The 19,888-nt window shown below is 39.2% G+C and overlaps 1 protein-coding gene across 1 annotated transcript in view; it reads right to left on the reverse strand.

Annotated features, from left to right (window-relative positions):
- ELAPOR2 (endosome-lysosome associated apoptosis and autophagy regulator family member 2) overlaps positions 1-19,888 on the reverse strand; it is a 211,648-nt gene that overhangs the window by 20,966 nt on the left and 170,794 nt on the right. The window contains exons 19-21 of the mRNA XM_036247350.1: positions 18,396-18,522; positions 10,400-10,578; positions 9,219-9,384 (exon numbers count right to left, since the gene is read on the reverse strand). Of these exons, the coding sequence (XP_036103243.1) occupies positions 9,219-9,384; positions 10,400-10,578; positions 18,396-18,522 (472 nt within the window). The remainder of the gene's footprint in view (positions 1-9,218; positions 9,385-10,399; positions 10,579-18,395; positions 18,523-19,888) is intronic.

The raw sequence follows: 19,888 nt of genomic DNA on the forward strand, positions 1-19,888 counted from the left end.
AGAGTAGTCAGTGGAGTGCTATACTAATGGGAAAATTCACCAGAAGCAAAGATGGTTCAGAAACAAGGTTTGCAAATACATTTCTCCATGGTTCCCTTGCATTTCTGCACATCTTATAAGACTCTGATTTCCCTTTGATTAAACTACCCTTTCAGAGATCTTTGTATAAAAACCAGCCTTGGAAAACAAGATATTTTCTCCTTCCAGAGCAAAGGGCAGGCTGGCTTACAGTTTTCGAAATAGTCCCTCCCTCTGAAGTAATGAAGAGGCATGCTACCTATCCAGTACAATAACAATATTTTTCCTTGGTTCAAAGGACAGGGATGTTTACTGCCCACTCTAAAAGTTTCAGGTTCACAAAGCGGAGTTTCTTTCTTGCACTGCATGTCACTGTGTGTGCAAGAGTCATCTTTCCTGCTCACATAGCCCTGTGGCAAGTGGAGCTTTGGGAACTGGTAGAAATGCTGATATTCTGGTTAATGCTTCTGGTGTGAGTGCTAAATGTCCTTTGTCTCTGACCAGGATCTAATGTCTCCTAAAGTGTTCATGAAACTAAGACAGGTTCACATGTGAGCTTGGAAATAGGGTAAATGTCAGTTCTTGACATATTCATTATTTCATAGCAATAGTTACCATATTAAGAAAAGAAAAATTACCATATTAAGAAAAAAAATTTCCCTGGCCAGTGTGGCTCAGTGGGTTGGAGTATTGTCCTGTACACTTTCAAAAGGCTGTGGATTCGATTCCTGGTCAGGGCACACACCTATTTCAGGTTTGCTCTCTAGTCAGGATGCATACAGGAGGCAACCGTCAATGTTTCTCTCTCACATGGATGTTTCAAATTAATAAACATATCCTTGAGTAAGGATTAAAAAATAAGAATAAAATAAAAATTAAATAACCTTTAACAGAAGAAGAATATGGTTTATCATTTTATTTTTAAATAATCCTCTATAATATATGTATGTGCTTAAATTAGGAAAGTAAAAGGAACTGGTTACTAAAACACTCAATAAATGTCATCTTTTGCCACTTGTCCTTCCTTCTGAAAATCATTTTAAATGCATTTTCTTTCTTCTGTTTGAGTCTATGTTTAATCTTGAGTGGATAAACTGATAATTTATCATCTTTTAAATCAACGGTGAAGAATGTCAATAAAATGTGTTTACAAATAATATTTAAGGCTTCATGTTATCTGTCTGGATACAGTAAACATATCAAAGCCAACAAATGTGATAACATCTGATAAGGTCCATTTAATACCTCAACAGTTTTTTTGAGTATATTTAATACTCACCAAGGATTTTTTTTTTTTCCATTGATTTTCAGCTAGAGTGGGATAAAGGGAGAGAGGGAGAATGGGAGAGAAGGAGGGAGGGAGGGAGACAGAAACATTGATGTGAAAGAGACACATGGACTGGTTGCATCCCCAACAACCCCAACCAGGGCTGGGCATCGAACTGCAACCAAGGTATGTGCCCTTGACTGGAATCAAACCCACAATTCTTTGGTCCTCAGACTGAAACTCTAATAGCCAAGCCAAACCAGTCAGGGCCTCAACAGTTTATATAACTTTTATTTCCTCTTCATGAAGCAATCTAGTTATAAAATTTTTTTAAAGAAAAGCATAAATGATCATGAGATATTTTATTAAAACTTTCTTATTTAATATTATGATGCATTTTCTTTGTGAAAATGCAAACATAACAGAAATGTATTACTTCAAAGACAAAAGACAACCATTAGTTCAATCTGTCAAAAAGCAGCTACTAGAAATGGCAGCGGGCAGGACCAGAGTGGGGGTGAGTGTGTGAGAGAGTGTGAGTGACTGTGAAGGTGGATGACCAAACCCGTGCAGTGCAGAGCCACGGAGCAGAAGGTTCCTGTGCTGTGGAATAAAGCAGCCGGCTACCTCGGTTAGCAGCCCTTCAAAGCGCTTCTCCCTGCGCCTCAGAGAGGTCCTACCATTTTGGAAGAACCCAGGTATTCCCTGGGAAGAGGCAGTGAGAGCGGCCAGGGCCCAGCAACCTGAGCCCACCAGCACACCTGCACCATCAGACCAGTACGCTCTATGTCAGCACAGACCAGTGCACAGTAGTGGAGCTTCCAAGGTGCTAGTCGCAAAAAACACAGATAGCCCAGAGCCCAGCTACCATCGCCCATAGTAGCAGCCCGATTGGAGTCTAGATATACCCCCAACAACAGAGGCTAGGGAGCAGACATCCATCCCCAGGCAACAGAAACAAAGACCAGTAGCTAAGACCCATCCCCAAAAACTATAGCAAAAGCTGAGCAGGAGTTGAGCCCACAGGGCAGCAGCACTCCCCAGTGGCCAGTAGCAGGACCCAGGGCTCCACAGAGGCCTGTGCTGCCCAGTAGCTCAAAGGAGCAGTGGAAAGTCAGAGCCCCAGAGAGACTGATGCCATCCAGCTGCCCGTCCATGGGACCTGCAGGGTGCTGAAGCACCAGAGAGGCCTGTGCGACCCAGCAGGGACTGTGCTATCTAGTTACCTGTAAAACCTGTGAGGTGCTGAAACACCAGAGAGGCCTGTGCAACCCAGCAGGGACTGTGAAATCTAGTTACCCATGGGGCCCGTGGGGTGCTGAAGCACCAGAGAGGCCTGTGTGACCCAGCAGCCCATAACATAGGCAGAGAGCAGGATCCCCAATGAGACTGTGCTATACAGTTACCCGCAGGACATGCAGGGTGCAGGGGCACCAGAAAGGTCTGTAAGACCCGGCTGCACACAAGATAGATTTAGAGGAAGTCAAAATGGAGGCAGAGTGAATAGAAATTACAAAGACTATCTCCCAGGACCAAACGGGAATTAAAACTGAAATAAAGACAAATCCTTGGCAAAAAGCAACAGAAAAACTGCAGGACCAAACCATATAACCAGGGACACTGGTAGAATATGCAGAGGTGTGAGAGGATGGCAGGTTGGGAGCCCACGGACAGCAGCAGTCTTAGCTGTGAGCAGCACCCATGGGGAATAAAGACCAAGCCCACTGCACAGTGCAGACAGCCAGGACACAGTGCTAAAATAGCCATAGCCACTCACCTGGGGACTACGACAGAGGGAGGGCAGACTGGGCTGGAGCTCGGTGGGGACACCCGGGATTTGGAAGGCACTCAGAATTTTTGCTGAGTAGTGGCCACAAAGGACGGTGGCCAGTGTGCTTCTTCCCTGAGCTGTGGGGAAAAGCAGCAGCCCAACCCCACCTCCCGGAGATTCAGCCTTTCCCAGGTGAGGCAAAGAAATGCAAATTGAGGCTCATTAATAACCAGCATCTATCCTACCCTCAGGAAATCCTCTTATGCAGAACACCAGGGCTACATTCCAAGGCACTAAGTAACTGAGACTATTAGCCACTAGGAAAAAACTAGAGAATAACTGAACCTTTCCTGGGCTTGCAAATCTACCCAGGAAAGTAACAATTGACAGTGGTGTTTAACATGGGCCCACCCAGGCTTATCCAAACCAGTAGAGGGAGCCACAAACAGCAGAACACCAACACCCACAGGGAAAATTTGGCAGGCTCCAAAACCTACTGAGATAGCAAAAATGGTGAAACAAAGAAACAAATCCTACATGAAAGAACAAGAGAACTCTATCAAAAATGAGATCAATGAAATGCAGCTAAGCAAATTATCAGAGGTAGAGTTCAGAGCCATGATCCTGAGGAAGCTCAACAGCATGAGTAAGGACATCAGCACCATAAGTAAAAATATAGAAACAGTGAAAAACAACCAAGTGGAAATGAAGAATGACATAGCAGAAATTAAGAACACATTGGAAGGACTAACCAGCAGAGTAGAGGAAGCTGAGGACTGGATCAGTGAATGAGAAGACAGGGTAGAAAAGATAAGCCAATCAGAAAACCAAAAGGAAAATACAATTAAAAAACGAGGAAGACAGCTTAAGAGAACTATGGAATAACTGGAAACATAATAACATTTGCATCATAGGAGTCCCCAAAGAGAAAGAAAATGGGCAAGGGTTAGAGAATATATAGTGACAGAAAACTTTCCTAACTTAGTGAAGAAAGAAGGCATTCAAGTGCAAGAAGCCCAGAGAGCCCCAGGTATGAAGAACCAAGATAGGCCCACACCAAGACACATAGTAATTAAACTGCCAAAAATTAAGACAAAGAGAGAATCCTAAAGGCAGCAAGAGATAAGCAACGGGCTACCAACAAAGGAATCCCCATAAGACTCTCAGCTGACTTCTCTACAGAAACACTACAGGCCAGAAGGGAGTGGCATGAAGTAATCAAGGTCATGAAAAACAAAGATCTAAATCCAAGACTACTCTATTCAGCAAGGCTATCATTCAAAATAGAAGGTCAAATAAAAAGTTTTCCAGACAAAAAAAAAAAAAAAGGCTAAGGAAATATATTAACACCAAACCAGCACTGCAGATATGCCAAAAGGACTGCCGTAATTAGTAGAAAAAATAGAAAGAAAAATAGAACCACACTAAACAAAAATGGCAATAAATAAGTGCATATCAATTATCACCTTATATGTGAATGATATGAATGCTCCGATAAAAAGACACAGAGTAGCTGACTGGATAAGAAAGCATGACTCATATATATGTTGTTTACCCACCTCACAACAAAGGACTCACATAGGTTGAAAGTGAAGGGATAAAAGAAAAAATCTTTCAAGCAAACTGAAAGGAAAAAAAAATGGGGTAGCAATATTCATATCTGGTAAAGTAGACGTCAAAATGAATACCATAACTAGAGACATAGAAGGCCACTACATAATATAGAAAGGATCTATCCAACAGGAAGATATAACCTTGGTAAACATATATGCACCCAATTTAGGAGCATCAACATATATTAAAAATCTTTTGGAGGACTTCAAAGGAGAAATCAACAGCAATACAATCATAGCAGGGGACTTCAATACCCCCTGACACCACTGGATAGATCTTCTAGACAAAAAATTAACAAGAAAACACAGACTCTAAATGAAGTGCTAGACCAAATGAATTTAATAGATATCTACAGAAAATTACACCTAAAAACTACAGAATTCACATTCTTCTCAAGTGCACATGGGACATTCTCAAAGATAGACCACATGTTAGGGCACACACTAAGTCTCTACACATTCAAGAAGATTCAAATCATATCCAGCATCTTCTCAGATCACAACTGCATGCAACTAGAAATCAATTGCCACAAGAACATGCAAAGACATTTGAACAAATGGAGGCTAAATAGTATGTTATTGAACAATGAATGGGTTACCATGGAGATCAAGGAAGAAATTAAAAACTTTCTGGAAACCAATGCAAATGAACACACAACAACACAAAATCTATGGGATGCAGTGAAAGCAGTTCGGAGAGGGAAGTTCATAGCACTACAGGCCTACCTCAAGAAGCAAGAAAAATTTCTAATAGACTATTTAACCTCACAACTTAAACAACTAGAAAGCAAACAGAAAAAAACAAAACAAAAAAACAAACAAACCCAGAACAAGTAGAAGGAAGGAAATAGTAAAGATCAGAGAAGAAATAAATTGCATGGATACCAAAAAAAACAATTCAAAGGATCAATGAAACAAAGAGCTGGTTCTTTGAAAAGATAAACAAGATTGATAGACCCTTAGCTAGACTCATCAAAAAAACAAAGAGAGAGAACCCAAATACACAAAATCAGAAATGAAAGAGGAAAAATAATAACTGACACCACAGAAATACAAAGGATTGTTAACAGATATCATGAACAATTAAAAGGCAACAATTTCGACAATCTAAGTGAAATGGACAAATTTCTAGAAACACATAGTCTCTCAAAACTGAACTGGGAAGAGATAGAAATACTTGAACAGACCAATAACAACAAAAGACACTGAAGATGTAATAAAGACTATCCAGGCAAACAAAAGCCGAGGCCAAAAGGCTTCACGGGGGAATTTTACCAAACATTCAAAGAAGAACTAATACCAATTCTCCTCAAACTATTTCAAAATATTCAAGAAGAAGGAAGACTTCCAAACTCATTTTATGAGGCCAGCATAATTCCAATTCCACAACCAGAAAAAGACATTATAAAGAAAGAAAACTACAGGCCAATATCCCTGATGAACATAGATGCCAAATCCTGAACAAAATACTAGCAAATCAAATCCAGTAATACATCCAAAAAATTATTTACATGACCAAATGGGATTCTTCCCAGGGATGCAAGGCTGATACAATATTTGCAAATCAATAAAAGTGATATACCACATAAACAAAATGAAAGATAAAAATCATATGATCATATCAATAGACACTGTAAAAGCATTCAACAAAATCCAGCATGCATTTCAAATAAAAATGCTCAGCAATCTGGAAATAGATGGACCATATCTTGACCTAATAAAGGCCATATATACCCTGGCCGGTTTAGCTCAGTGGTTAGAGAGTTGGCCTGCAGTCAGAGAGACCTGGATATGGTTCCTGCTAAGGGCATGTACCTTGGTTGCAGTTTGTCCCCGGCCCTGGTTGGGTCGTGCGGGTGGCAGCCACTTGATGTGTCCCTTTCACATTGATGTATTTAATGTTTCTGTCTCTCTCTCCCGCTCCCACTCTATCTGAACAAAAAATGGAAAAATGTCCTCGGGTGAGGATAAAATAAAAAAATAAAGGCCATATATGAAAGACCTACAGCCAACATCATACTCAAAGGGCAAAAACAAAAGCATTTCACTTAAGAACAGGAAGAAGACAAATATGCCCACTTTCGCCACTCTTATTTAACATAGTACTGGAAATCTTAGTCTCAGTAATCAGACAGGAAGAAAAAATAAAAGGGATCCAAATTGGAAAGGAGGAAGTGAAACTGTCATTATTCACAGAGGACTATACGTAGAAAACCCCAAAGACTCCATCAAAAATTTACTAGATTTAATAAATGAATTTGGCAAAGTAGCAGGATACAAAATTAACGTCAAGAAATTGATGCATTCTTATACACCAAGGATGAACTCACAGAAAGAGAAACTAAGTAAACAATCCCATTTACCATTGCAGCAAAAAAGTTAAAATACCTAGGAATAAACTTAACCAAAGAAATAAAGAACCTATTCACAGAAAACTACAAGTCATTGAAAAGAGAAATAGAGGAAGATATAAAAAGTGGAAGCACATACCCTGTTCATGGATTGGAAGAATTAATATCATTTAAATGTTCATATTACCCAAAGCAATCTATAGATTCAATGCAATCCCCATCAAAATTCCAACGACATACTTCACAGAACTAAAACAAATATTTCAAAAGTTCATATGGAACCAAAAAAGACTCGAATAGCCACAGCAATCTTGAAAGAGAAGAACAAGTTGGAGGGATCACATTACCAGATTTCAGGTTATACTACATAACCACTTTAATCAAAACAGCCTGGTACTGGCACAAGAACAGGCATATAGACCAGTAAAACAGAACAGAGAATGCAGAAATGGATCCAAGGCAATATGCTCAATTAATATTTGACAAAGGAGGCAAGAGCATACCATAAAGACAGCCTCTTTAATAAATGGTGTTGGGAAAATTGGACAGCTACATGCAAAAAAATGAAGCTAGACCATCAACTTACACCATATACAATAAACTCAAAATGGATAAAAGACTTAAATGTGACTCATGAACCATAAAAATCCTAGAAGAAACTGTAGGCAACAAAATGTCAGACATCATACACAGCAGAATTTTCATCACCTAATACATCACGTAAGGCAACAGAAACAAAGGAGAAAATGAACACATGGGATTATATCAAACTCAAAAGCTTCTGCACAGCAAAAGATACAATCATCAAAATGGAAAGGCTACCCACTGTATGGGAGAGCATAACTGCCAATGATACATCAAATAAGGGGGTAATTTCCAAAATACATAGAGAGTGCTCATACAACTCAACAAACGGAAGTCAAAGAACCCAATTAAAAAATGGGCAGAGGAACTAAATAGACACCTCTCCAAACAGAACATACAAATGGCTAAGAGACATATGAAGAAATGCTCAACATCACTAATCATCAGTGGGATGCAAATTAAAACAACAATGAGGTATCACCTCACACCTGTCAGAATGGACGCTATCAACAAATCACCAAACAACAAGTGTTGGCGAGGGTGTGGAGAAAAGGGGACTCTAGTACACTGCTGGTGGGAATGAAGACTGGTGCAGCCACTATGGAAAACAATATGGTGTTACCTCAAAAAATTAAAAATGGAACTGCCATTTGCCCAGTGATCACACTTCTAGAAATATACCCTAAGAAGCCTGAAACACCAATCGGAAAGAATATATGTAGCATGTTTGTAGCAGCACCATTTACAATAGCTAAGATCTGGAAACAACCCAAATCTCCATCAGTAGACTAATGGATTTAAAACGGTGTGGTACATATACACAGTGGAGTACTATGAAGCTGTAAGAAAGATCTCTTATCCTTTGAGATGACATGGAGGGACCTGGAAAGTATTATCCTAAGTGAAAAAAGCCAAACAGAGAAAGGGAAGTATGATATGATCTCACTTATTTGTAGAATATAGTGAACAAACCAGTCATAGAAATGAGGTAGACCCAGAGATGTGAAAGTGGGGTACAGACTGACAATTCCTGGAAGGGGGGATGGTGAGGGAGAGATAAACCACAGAACTTACATGCATGTGTGCCTGAACAATGGACATGAACAACAAAGCTGGGGACAGGACAGGGAGGGAGTGGGAGTGGGGAATCAGTGGGGGAAAAAGGCAAAACATCTGTAACAAAAATAAATCAATTAATTTTTTAAAAAAGCAGCTACTATGAGTAGTTTGCTATGCAAATACCAACATAAATATATATTTAATAGAAATGTGATAGTCTGTGTTGTTTTCACTTTATCTTGGACCTACTGACATAGGTATTTCTATCTTAAATAGCTGCAGAGTTACACAGTATTCCATTACTTTGATGAATGAAAATGTCTTATCTAACATCATACTGATGGTAGTTAGGGTAGTTTCTGCTTAGTTAACCAGCAAAGACAATGCTGCAGTGAATAGTCTTGTATTTACTTCTAAGAGTATTTTTGTTGGATAAATGCTGACAGAGATAAAGACATGCTGAATGACAGGACTTGCATGAATGCCACTATTAGGTTAATATGGCCCCTAACTTACAAATACACAGTAATACCAGGTTAAAATTCCACTCTTACCTTTGTTGCCAAGGATTTGAGTTTTCCTAGTAATGACTGTTTATTGGAATATACAACTTCCTCTTCATTATCTTCTCCTTCCATGATAGCACAACTGTCTGCAGCTGGGAGTTCACACTCTTTTGAGTTGGTTGTCATTACTAACTTGGAATATTTGTACTCCAGTCTAAGTAGCAACAAATAAACAGATAGGTAAAGTAGAGGTTTAATACTTATTTTAGGTGGTCATATACCCACTCATTAAATTGCCTTGTAGTATAGTTGTTCTACCAACAAATTTCCCTCACCTACAGCTATCACATTATATGTTCTCATTTATCTACCATCTGCACACATATCTTTTCCAGGATTTCAGAGAATCAGTGCAACACAGTTAATTCTATAATTATTTGACATTGATTAAATTATCCAATTATGAACTTAGGAGGGGGAGAGAAACTGTAAGGTCTAAATGCATTTTCTTAATTTATAAATATTTGGAAGCTAACTCACTATAGAGTGTTCCAAAGTTTAGGTCATAAGGCTAAGAAAACCATACAGGCAATTTATTTGGTCTTTAGCATTTCTCTCTATCACTCATTCTTTTCTATTAAAAAAAAAAAAAAAAAAAAAAAAAAAACAACTAAATATTTCAATTGTCCTAAGATAACATAGAACTTTCACAATCTCACTGACACATAAGTCATTTTTAAAGAGTAAATCATGTAACACATCAATATAAAATCAGAAGTCAGACTCAATAATCAACTCCAGATTTTTAGTGTCCTTGGGTAAATAAAGGTGATATCTGCTTATACAGTTAGTCTGTTTCTTCACACATATCTGCCGACAAGATAGTAAAAAAGGAAAGTTGGGGTAAGAATGCATCATATAATGACAAGAAAAATAGACAAAGAGGAAATCTGCCTTCAGATCTGACACCTGAGTAACCTGGACCCTCTGTTTTCGTTTTGTATTAAATGAGTCTAAGTCAATAATCTCTAATGTTCTATGATCTCCACATTATCAGAATAACAATGACTTCCATTTGTCTTCTGAAAGGCCTTTCCTATAAATCCCTCACAAGGAAAAGCACCTTGTGTCTCTGAGAGAAACTACTGGATATAATGATTAAGTCTAAAAATTTCACAACAAAAGAGATCCTTCAGTTCTTATATGGTCACTCCAATGAGGTTACTTACTTCTGATTCTTTTTCCAGAAATAGCAAGTTAGAGCCACCAGCAAAACAGCAGTGAAAGCTCCCACACCTGCTCCCACTTTTAGCCAAAAGTCAACTGTTTCGCAGGTTGACAACTTTTTCTCAGGCAAAGAAACTCCTTTCATGCACCATTTTGGTTCATTCCATACATATAGGGTTTCCTTAGGAAAAAAAGAACATACACAGAGATGACATGAGAAATAAAATTCAGAGGGGAAAGGTTTGCCAACCCTTTATTACTGTAAACATAGAGGATTATTCAGTATTCATCTAGTAGAAGCTCCAGATGTGTGGAAGATACATAGAATATATAGGAGAGATACAGACAAGAGAGAATAAGGAAACGATGAATTAAAACGCAACAAAACCAAATAAAACCATGGACTGTCAGATCAGAAGGCTTGCTACATGCTGAGGAAGTTGAATAAAAATGACTCCATCCAGACACATCCTTTGGGCTATTTTCCTCACATTTCTGATGATCTCTGACTTCTGACTCATGTTTTTAAATGAAAGCTTAGTTTTCTAATATAATTATAATTGGAATGTTTTCCACTACAGGCCTCTCCCCTGAGCAGAAGACACAGACCCTAGACCCTGGGCATGTAGGTACAATATGACTAGCAGGCTTTGGTGACTGGTGCAGGGGGAGGCATGCAGACTGCACCATCCCAAAATAAGGACAGCATTATTCTGGGTCATCACACCCACACAAGGTTCTCACTCTCAGCCTTCAAAAGTAGATGACTAAATGTGTTTAGAGAAATGCTTTTCAAACTGAAAGTTGCAATTAACCAGTAAATAATAAGGCCAATATATTGGGTCACAACCAGCAATTTTTAAATAATAGATCAAATTTAAAAATTTTTAAAAGAAAAAGAGTATAGTACATGATTCCTAATGTACTTCAACATATGCAGTAACCAGTAGCAATCTGCATGATGATTATATCCAGTGACATTAAATGTCATGGGGCATTAAATTTTTTGCTCATGGTGTCTCCTTAAATTTTCTGGTGTACGATGGTCACTTTATCAACATCCTTACAGAAGGGTAACACCATAAAGTTTAAGTTGATTTTATATACAAACAGAGATTTTTGTAGTTAGTCATGAAGTGATTGATGTACAGAAGAAGTGTATCTATTTATTTTGCGATAAAGATTCAACCAAGGTTGCATAAGAACTTTCAGCATGTATTTCTAAAAAGGACTTTAAAAGTAAGAATTTTTTAGTACATGATAACTGTACCATTTTCATTCAACTTAGTGTGAATAAACTACTCTTCAAATGGGTCAGAGTTTTATGAGAAAGATGAGGAAAGAAATGAAGAGACATATTCAAGTTGAACTGATGCATCTCTAACTGTAAATAATGACAATGAAGAGACAAATGTTAACCCTAGTCAGCAAATGTTGACTTCATCTGAAGTGCATTCCAACAGGAAAACAGACCATAAAAGAGTTTATATGGTTTTATTAAATGTTCAACACCCAGTGAAAATGGTCGGCTCTAATGTTATAACAGTCCTATAAATAAAATCTTTAAACTTAAAAATTAAACTTTAAGTATGCTTAACTTGAAGCTCCTCAAATTGTTAGACCAAAAAAAGTCAAGCTATTGGAAATATTTCTTAGTCATCTATAACTTAGTCATTTTATACATTTCTAAGTCATTTTATTTTTTTATTTATTTAATTAATTTATTTTTGCTACAGATGTTTCTCCTTTACCCCCCCACTGATTCCCTCCTCCCTCTCCCTCCCCACCCTGTCCCCAGCTTTGTTGTCCATGTCCATTGTTCATGCATACATGCATATAAGTTCTGTGGTTTATCTCTCCCCCACCACCCCCTCTTCTGGGGTTTGTCAGTCTGTCTGTTTCATTAATTAGGAAGCCATATGCCTTCATTTGGTCACAACATCATTGGCGAACAAGATAATGGCTGATAATACAGCTGAAATTCTTCCAGTATGTAGGGATATTTTGTGAACAGGGTGAGATAAATTTGATGACAAATTTAAAAGCATTCCTCTTAGTGATCACATAGTACCTCTTTAAATCTTTACTACTATCTGACGTTTAGAAGTAATGCTTAATACATCCTTAGAACCTAGTATAGATTTTTGAGATCCAATTTGATAAGAGTACTTTTATCACACATTGTGTAGCTCTTTCAGCTTATATCAGCTGAATGTGGAGAAGTTGTAGTGTGCAATTTTAACTTTATACACATCTGGATTAGATGTATTTACAGAATTGGCGAAGTGAACTATAAAATGAAAAATCACAAAGGATGGAGCAGGAACTAGGGCAGAAACATAGTGAAATTATTTAGAAGTTAAAAGATACCCATAGCAATACATTGTAACCACTGTCTTTTTCTATCAAAAGGCTTTGGCATCCAAAGAAATCCACCCTTGTTCATGGTCATAATGGACAATACAGTGAAAGTTGTCCTTTGTATTATATGAAGCTCATGGAAGAGCAGACTTTTTGAAACATTTTATTCACAGACTGGAAGTAAACATCACACCCATGTTTGTTGTTGCAATGGAATATGCTAAGCAAGATGTATGAGCTTAGATATGGCATTCAAACTTTTCTAGTTGAAGCTAGGTCTCATTTGGCAAATACTTTCAAAATCGACATCTAAGTATACAAAAGGGCACATTTAACTGGTTTTGGTATTTCTCAAATTAAATAGAAAATATGAGGGGAGGTCATATATTTCAACATGTCAAATACACTGATGTTCCAAAGATATTGTTCTTGAGGTCAAAAAAATTGTTTTAAAGAATGACCTTGCAACTATCTGTTGTTCCTAATAGTTTTATCATATATTAAATAGAACATTTTCAATGAAGATAGTTTGAGATAAAATTAGAAGAATTGTTTCAACCTCACCTCTAATCATTACCTTCCAGAATAGAAATAATAAATATTAAAGAATATTTTTTTATCCTCACCTGAGGACATTTTTCCATTTTTTATTCAGATAGAGTGGGAGGGGGAGAGGGGAAGAGAGAGAGAGAGAAACATCGATGTGAAAGAAATACATCAAGTGGCTGCCTCTTGCACGAACGACCCAACCAGGGTCAGGGACAAACTGCAACTGAGGTATGTGCCCTTAGCGGGAACCAAACCCAGGTTCAGAGACTGCTGAGCCAAACTGGCCAGGGCTTGAAGAAGATTTTAATAAAAGGTAGTTTAGCTTTTCAAACCTCAAGTTAAACTTGGTAGACAAAAAAGAGAATGTATCTTAGTTTTTCATTTACTCTTTAACTTATTATATTAATCATTTTTTATCATAAACTGGAATGAGTACAAGTAAGCATACTTGATGAATTAAACAAAACATTTTCTAACTTTTAGTGTTGTCTATTTGGGGACTTTTCTATTTTGTATAAAATTATTAGGAAAGCATTTTATATTAATGTTATGGTTATACTTAACCATAAAATATTTAAAAAGTATTGTTCCATGAAACAACTTTATTTTGAGGCATGTCTGAGTTTGTGCCTGTGGACTAGGTTTGATGTACAATGTATTTCTTACTACAGGTTCACTGTCATTAAAGTTCGAAAAACACCAATTTAGAGAACTGTTCTCTGTGTTTTTGTTTATTTGTTTGTTTTCCCCTAGAGTTGAACACTACTTCTTCCACATATGTTGAATGCATGAGATTGGGCAAAGGCATTCTGATTTCTCACACTCCTACCCTCCAACCTGTCAATTACAAGCTCATTAAAGACTTTCCGGGACAGAACACCTTCCTTCTGATCTCCTGTGCAGTGAGCACTCCAGCATGTTCCCCACTCCATGACCACCTGAAGACCAGCCCTATCCCATCCACCTTCTAGCTCTCAGAAATTTCACTGGACTCTCTGGCCCTGATGCCCACTCACACTGGTATTGATTTATTCTCATCTGTACCTCCTCCAATGGGAATTGGCAAGGGCAAGGTGGTAGGCAAGGGGTCAGAAGGTGAAAAAGTTTGTGTTTTCCAAATGGGACAACTGAAAGCTGGTGCAGTGGAGTAGGTGCTCTCAAACACTACTACTAAAAGTGCAAAGTGATACAACCAAAGCAATTTGGTAATATGTATCAAGAACCTTAAAAATGTCCATCTCCTTGAATCCAGTTCATCTCTTGCTAGTAAGAAACTCTAAGGAAATAATCAAATTTCCAAGAGGAATGTTCATTACAGAGTTAGATATAAAAAGACAGTTTTCAATTTTTCTCAAATGTCCAACAAGGGAGTTATTAAATCCCAAATTATATATGAACTAGAACACTGGTCAATAACTAAAAGCCTTTTTCAAAAAAATTTAATGACAAAGGAAATGTATTAAATGTAAAAAGTAAACAAAAATATATTTGAACTTACATTTTGTTTTTTAATAAAACAGATAAGCAAACAGAACTGAAGAGAAATGTAGAACAGGATCTTGATTATATATGTATATGCTTCACTCTTAGATATGCTTCTTGTGGTGAGTCAGTTATCCAGTCCCACCTTAATTCTGCCTGTAACTGTATTACATGATCATATCTTGGCTTAACTGTATCACTTCTTTACAATCCAGGTAAATATCCACACCCTTGCCATAATTCCTTTTCCCAAACTCAGAGTACATTTTCAGCTACCTCCGCATATAGGAGTTTGGCTACAAAACTTAATTTTAAATGCATATTAATGTCATATTAAGTGAACTAAGGCTTTAGCCATGCTCTCAAATCTGAGTTTCTATGATGTAAGTGATGTTAAACTGAATAACTGTATTTTCTTTTTAAATGTGTCTTTATTATTGCATGTATTATTAGATGTCCCTCCTTTTTCCCCCCTTGACCCCCTCCTCCCCATTCCCACCTTCTTCCTGCCTTCCCCGTACTATTGTCTGTGTCTATTGGTTATACATATATGCATATAAGTTCTTTGGTTTCTCTCTTCCCGCCCCACCTCCCTGCTTCCCTTTGAGATTCGTCAATCCATCAACCAATTTGTACTTCCTAATCCCTTCATCTTTATCACCCGACCCCCCCTCCCATCTGGCAACCAACAAAAAGTTCTCTGTATCTATTAGTCTGTTTCTAGTCTGCTTGCTCATTTTGTTTGTCGATTCAATTGTTGACAGATATGATTTATTGCAATTTTATTATTCATATTTTATCTTCTCCAAGTAGACCTGTCAGCATTTCATATAATACTGGTTTGCTGGTGATGAACTCCTTTAGCTTTTCCTTGTCTGGGAAACTTTATAAGGCCATCGATTCTAAATAATAGCTTTATAGGATAGAGTAATCTTGGTTGTAGGTCCTTGCTTTTCATCACTTTGAATATTTCTTGCCACTCCCTTCTGCCCTGCAAAGTTTCTGTTGAGAAATCAGCTGACAGCCTTACGGGAGCTTAGTTGTAGGTAACTAACCACTTTTCTCTTGCTGCTTTTAAGATTCTCTCTTTGTCTTTAACCTTTTGCATTTTGATGATAATGTGTCTTGGTGTAAGCCTCTTTGAGTTCATCTTGTTTGGGACTCTGCACTTCTGGACCTGTAAGTCTACAGTCAGCCCTCGTTTATCACAGTTAATCAGTTCCTGACTCTACTGTGATGAATGTATTTATTTAAATACAGCCCTGGCTGGCTTTGCTCAGTGGTTAGAGTGTCGGCCTGTGGACCAGAGAGACCCGGGTTCGGTTCCCACTAAGGGCGTGTGCCTTGGTTATGGTTTGTCTCCAGCCCTGGTTGAGGTCATGTGGGTGACAACCAGTTGATGTGTCTCTCTCACGTCAATGTTTCTCTCTCTCTCTTCCTCCCCCTCTCCCTCCCACTCCATCTGAAGATAAATATAAAAATGTCCTCGAGTGAGGATAAAAAAATAAATACATACAGTTGTCCCTTGCCACTTCGCGCTTCGACTTTTGTGGCTTTACTCTATCATGGTTTTCTTCAAATACTATACTATACTATACTATACTATACTATACTATACTATACTATATTTGGAAAAAACACAATAGAGTGAAGCCGAGAAAGTTGAAGCGTGAAGTGGCGAGGACGACTATATTTCCTTCACCAGGTTAAGGATGGTTTCTGTCATTGTTTTTTCAAATAGGTTTTCTATTTCTTGCCCTCCTTCTGGCACTCCTATGATGCGAATGTTGGTACACTTGAAGTTGTTCCACAAACTCCTTATACTATCCTCGTTTTTTTGGATTCTTTTTTCTTTTTGCTGTTCTGATTGGATGTTTTTTTGCTTCCTTATATTCCAAATTGATGGTTTGCTTCTTGGTTTCACCTACTCTACTATTGATTCCTTGTAAACTATTCTTTATTTCAGTTAGTACATTCTTCATTTCTGACTGGTTCTTCATTTCTGACTGGTTCTTTATTATGTTCTTGAGGTGCACACTAAGTTCCTTGAGCATACTTATAAGCAATGTTTTAAACTCTGCATCTGTTAGATTGCTTATCTCAATTTCATTTAGTTCTTTTCTTGGAGTTTTGTTCTGTTCTTTCATTTGGGACATGTTTCTTTGTCTGCTCATTTTGGCCGCCTCCTTGTGTTTGTTTCTATGCATTAGGTAGAGTTGCTATGTCTCTTAGGCTTCATAGCATGGCCTATTATTGTAGGTGTCCTGTAGGATCCAGTGGCACAGACTCCCTGATCACCCAGTTAGGTCCTCGAGGTGTACCCCTAGTGTGTACTTTATACGCTTCTGTTAATTGAGTCTTTATTGCTGTTGGCACATCAATGGGAGGGTTTTACTGAGGCTGATTAGCTTCAAGGATCGGCTGTGCCCTCTAAACACTGACCTCTGACTACCTTGGATGAACATGTGTGCAGGGGCCCACCACACAGAGCAAGACTTACTTCAGCAGGGCTCTGGTACCCTTGGGGTCCATTCTTTGAGTGTGTCACTTGTGGAGGTGACTGGTGCTGGTGCTTCACCATGGTCTGAAGCTATCTACTGGGTCTGCTGGCTCTGGGGCATGGTCAGCCACTGCCTGTGTTCCACCCAGGGCCACCAGGCATAAGTTACAAAGCAGTCTGCAGATGGCTGCTTCTTGTGCTGGGTTTGTAGGTGCCCAGACAGAGCAAAGTTGTGAATGTAGGCCAGCTGCTTCTAGTGCCAGACCTGGGGCCACTTAGCAAGCGGTGTGGGGCTTGCTGTGGCCAGATGCTGCTTGTTTGAGATAATTTAGGAAAATATGAAGCAGGAGGAAACAGGCCAATCCTATGGTAAAGCCACTGGAAACAGCTTGGGTGGGCTTGAAAGTTGGGTGGGGCAGGAGCTTGGGGAATCACCAGGGTGGGGCAAACAGTGTGAGCCAGGTTGCTGGAGCCCCAGATATGGCACCTGTTTGCCAGCCCTGTTGGGGAAGGGCTCACCAAAGGAACAATGGCCTCCAGCAGCATGTCTGTCTGAGAGAAAGCTGCCCCTCCAGTTCTCACCCCAATGCCAAACAATACAGTTCTTTCCCGTATGTCTCTGATGCCTTTCAGGCTGTGTCCCCTGCGCTGGAGCCCAGAGGGAGCAAGTCCAAGTAAGTCCATGCATGGGCTCTTTAAGAGGAACTGCCTGGGACTCTATTCCCACTGGTTTTTATAACCAGAAGTGATGGGGACTTCTCTTCCTGGCACTGGAACCATGAGCTGAGAGCCTGGTATGAAGTGGGGACCACTTACTCCTCAGGGAGGACCTTGACAGCCGAGGTATAATCCTGATTTTTATCTGCCACACATGGGTGTGGGACCAACCTGTCTGCACGTCCGTGCCTCCTACCACTCTTGATGTGGCTTCTTTTATTTTATACTTGCAGTACTTCCATTCAGCTCAATTTCAGGCAGTTCTGAAGGGTGTTTGTTCTGTAGTTTAGCTGTAACTTTGATGTGGTTGTGGGAGAAGGTGAGTACCACTTTTTGGAATAATTGTATTTTCAATGACACAGTTCTGCTTAGGCAGATTTGCTCCTTACCTGAAATCCTCTCTTACAGGCTCCCTCAATCTCATGAAAGTCATGCTCCGTGCACAGAGGGCAAGCTTCAGCACTCTCCCACAGGAAATAGAAAGTACATCCATCACAGGTGCCTGCTGGACACTTGCTAAAATAAAAATGAAAAAAACAACAAAAATGACAGTTTTGCAACACATCCAATCAAGTCCAATCAACAGTTGAGTGCATACTGCATACTGGGAAGCAATGCGTAGATACTGAGGAAACATACATAAAAAACATTCTCTAAGGGAGACAAAACCACAATGAGATACCTCTTTGCACCTACTAGGAGATATCACCTCACATCTGTCAGAATGGCCGTTATCATCAAATCATCAAACAACAAGTGTTGGGAGGGTGTGGAGAAAAGGGGACTCTAGTACACTTCTCGTGGGAATGCAGACTGGTGCAACACTATGGTGTTACCTCAAAATTAAAAATTGAACTTCCATTTGACCCAGTGATCCCGCTTCTAGGAATATACCCTAAGAAGCTTGAAACACCAATCAGAAAGAATATATGTATCCCCATATTCATAGCAGCACCATTTACAATAGCTAAGATCTGGAAACAGCCCAAGTGTCCATCAGTAGACGAATGGATAAAAATGCAGTGGTACAGCCCTGGCCGGTTTGGCTCAGTGGTTAGAGCGTCGGCCTGAGGTCCGGAGTGACCCGGGTTCGGTTCCCGCTAAGGGCACGTACTTCGGTTGCAGTTTGTCCCCGGCCCTGGTTGGTCGTGCGGGTGGCAGCCACTCGGTGTGTCCCTTTCACATCGATGTTTCTCTCTCTCTCTCTCTCTCTCTCTCTCTCTCTCTCTCTCCTTCCCTCCCTCCCTCCCTCCCTCCTGCTCTATCTGAACAAAGAATGAAAAAGTGTCCTCGGGTGAGGATAAAAAAATAAAATAAAATAAATGCAGTGGTACATATACACAATGGAGTAGTATGCAGCTGTAAGAAAGAAAGATCTCTTATCCTTTGAGATGACATGGAGGGACCTGGAAAGTATTATCCTAAGTGAAACAAGCCAAGCAGAAAAAGACAAATACCACATGATCTCACTTATATGTGGAATATAATGATCGTAACAGTCTGAGGAATAGGGTAGACCCAGAAACATGGAAGTAGGGCACAGACTGACAACCCTCAGAAAAGGGGGTGGTGGAGGGTGGGAAAAGATAAACCACAGAACTTATATGCATGTATGCATAACCAATGGACATGGACAACAAAGTCGGGGATGGGATGGGGGGGATGGGGAGGAGGGTGTCAATGGGGTAAAAAAGGAGAAACATCTGTAACAAAAATAAAATTAAAAAAAAAATCCAGATAACAAGTGTTGCAAGGATATGGGGAAAGTGGAACCCTTATCCACTGCTGATGGGAATGTGAAATGGTGATGGTTCTTTGGAAGAATCTGGCAGTTCCTCAGACAATTAAACAGAGAGTTACCATATGATCCAGCAATTCCATC

Source organism: Molossus molossus, unplaced genomic scaffold (assembly GCF_014108415.1).
Source record: "Molossus molossus isolate mMolMol1 unplaced genomic scaffold, mMolMol1.p scaffold_m16_p_7, whole genome shotgun sequence".
Lineage (NCBI taxonomy): Eukaryota > Metazoa > Chordata > Mammalia > Chiroptera > Molossidae > Molossus > Molossus molossus.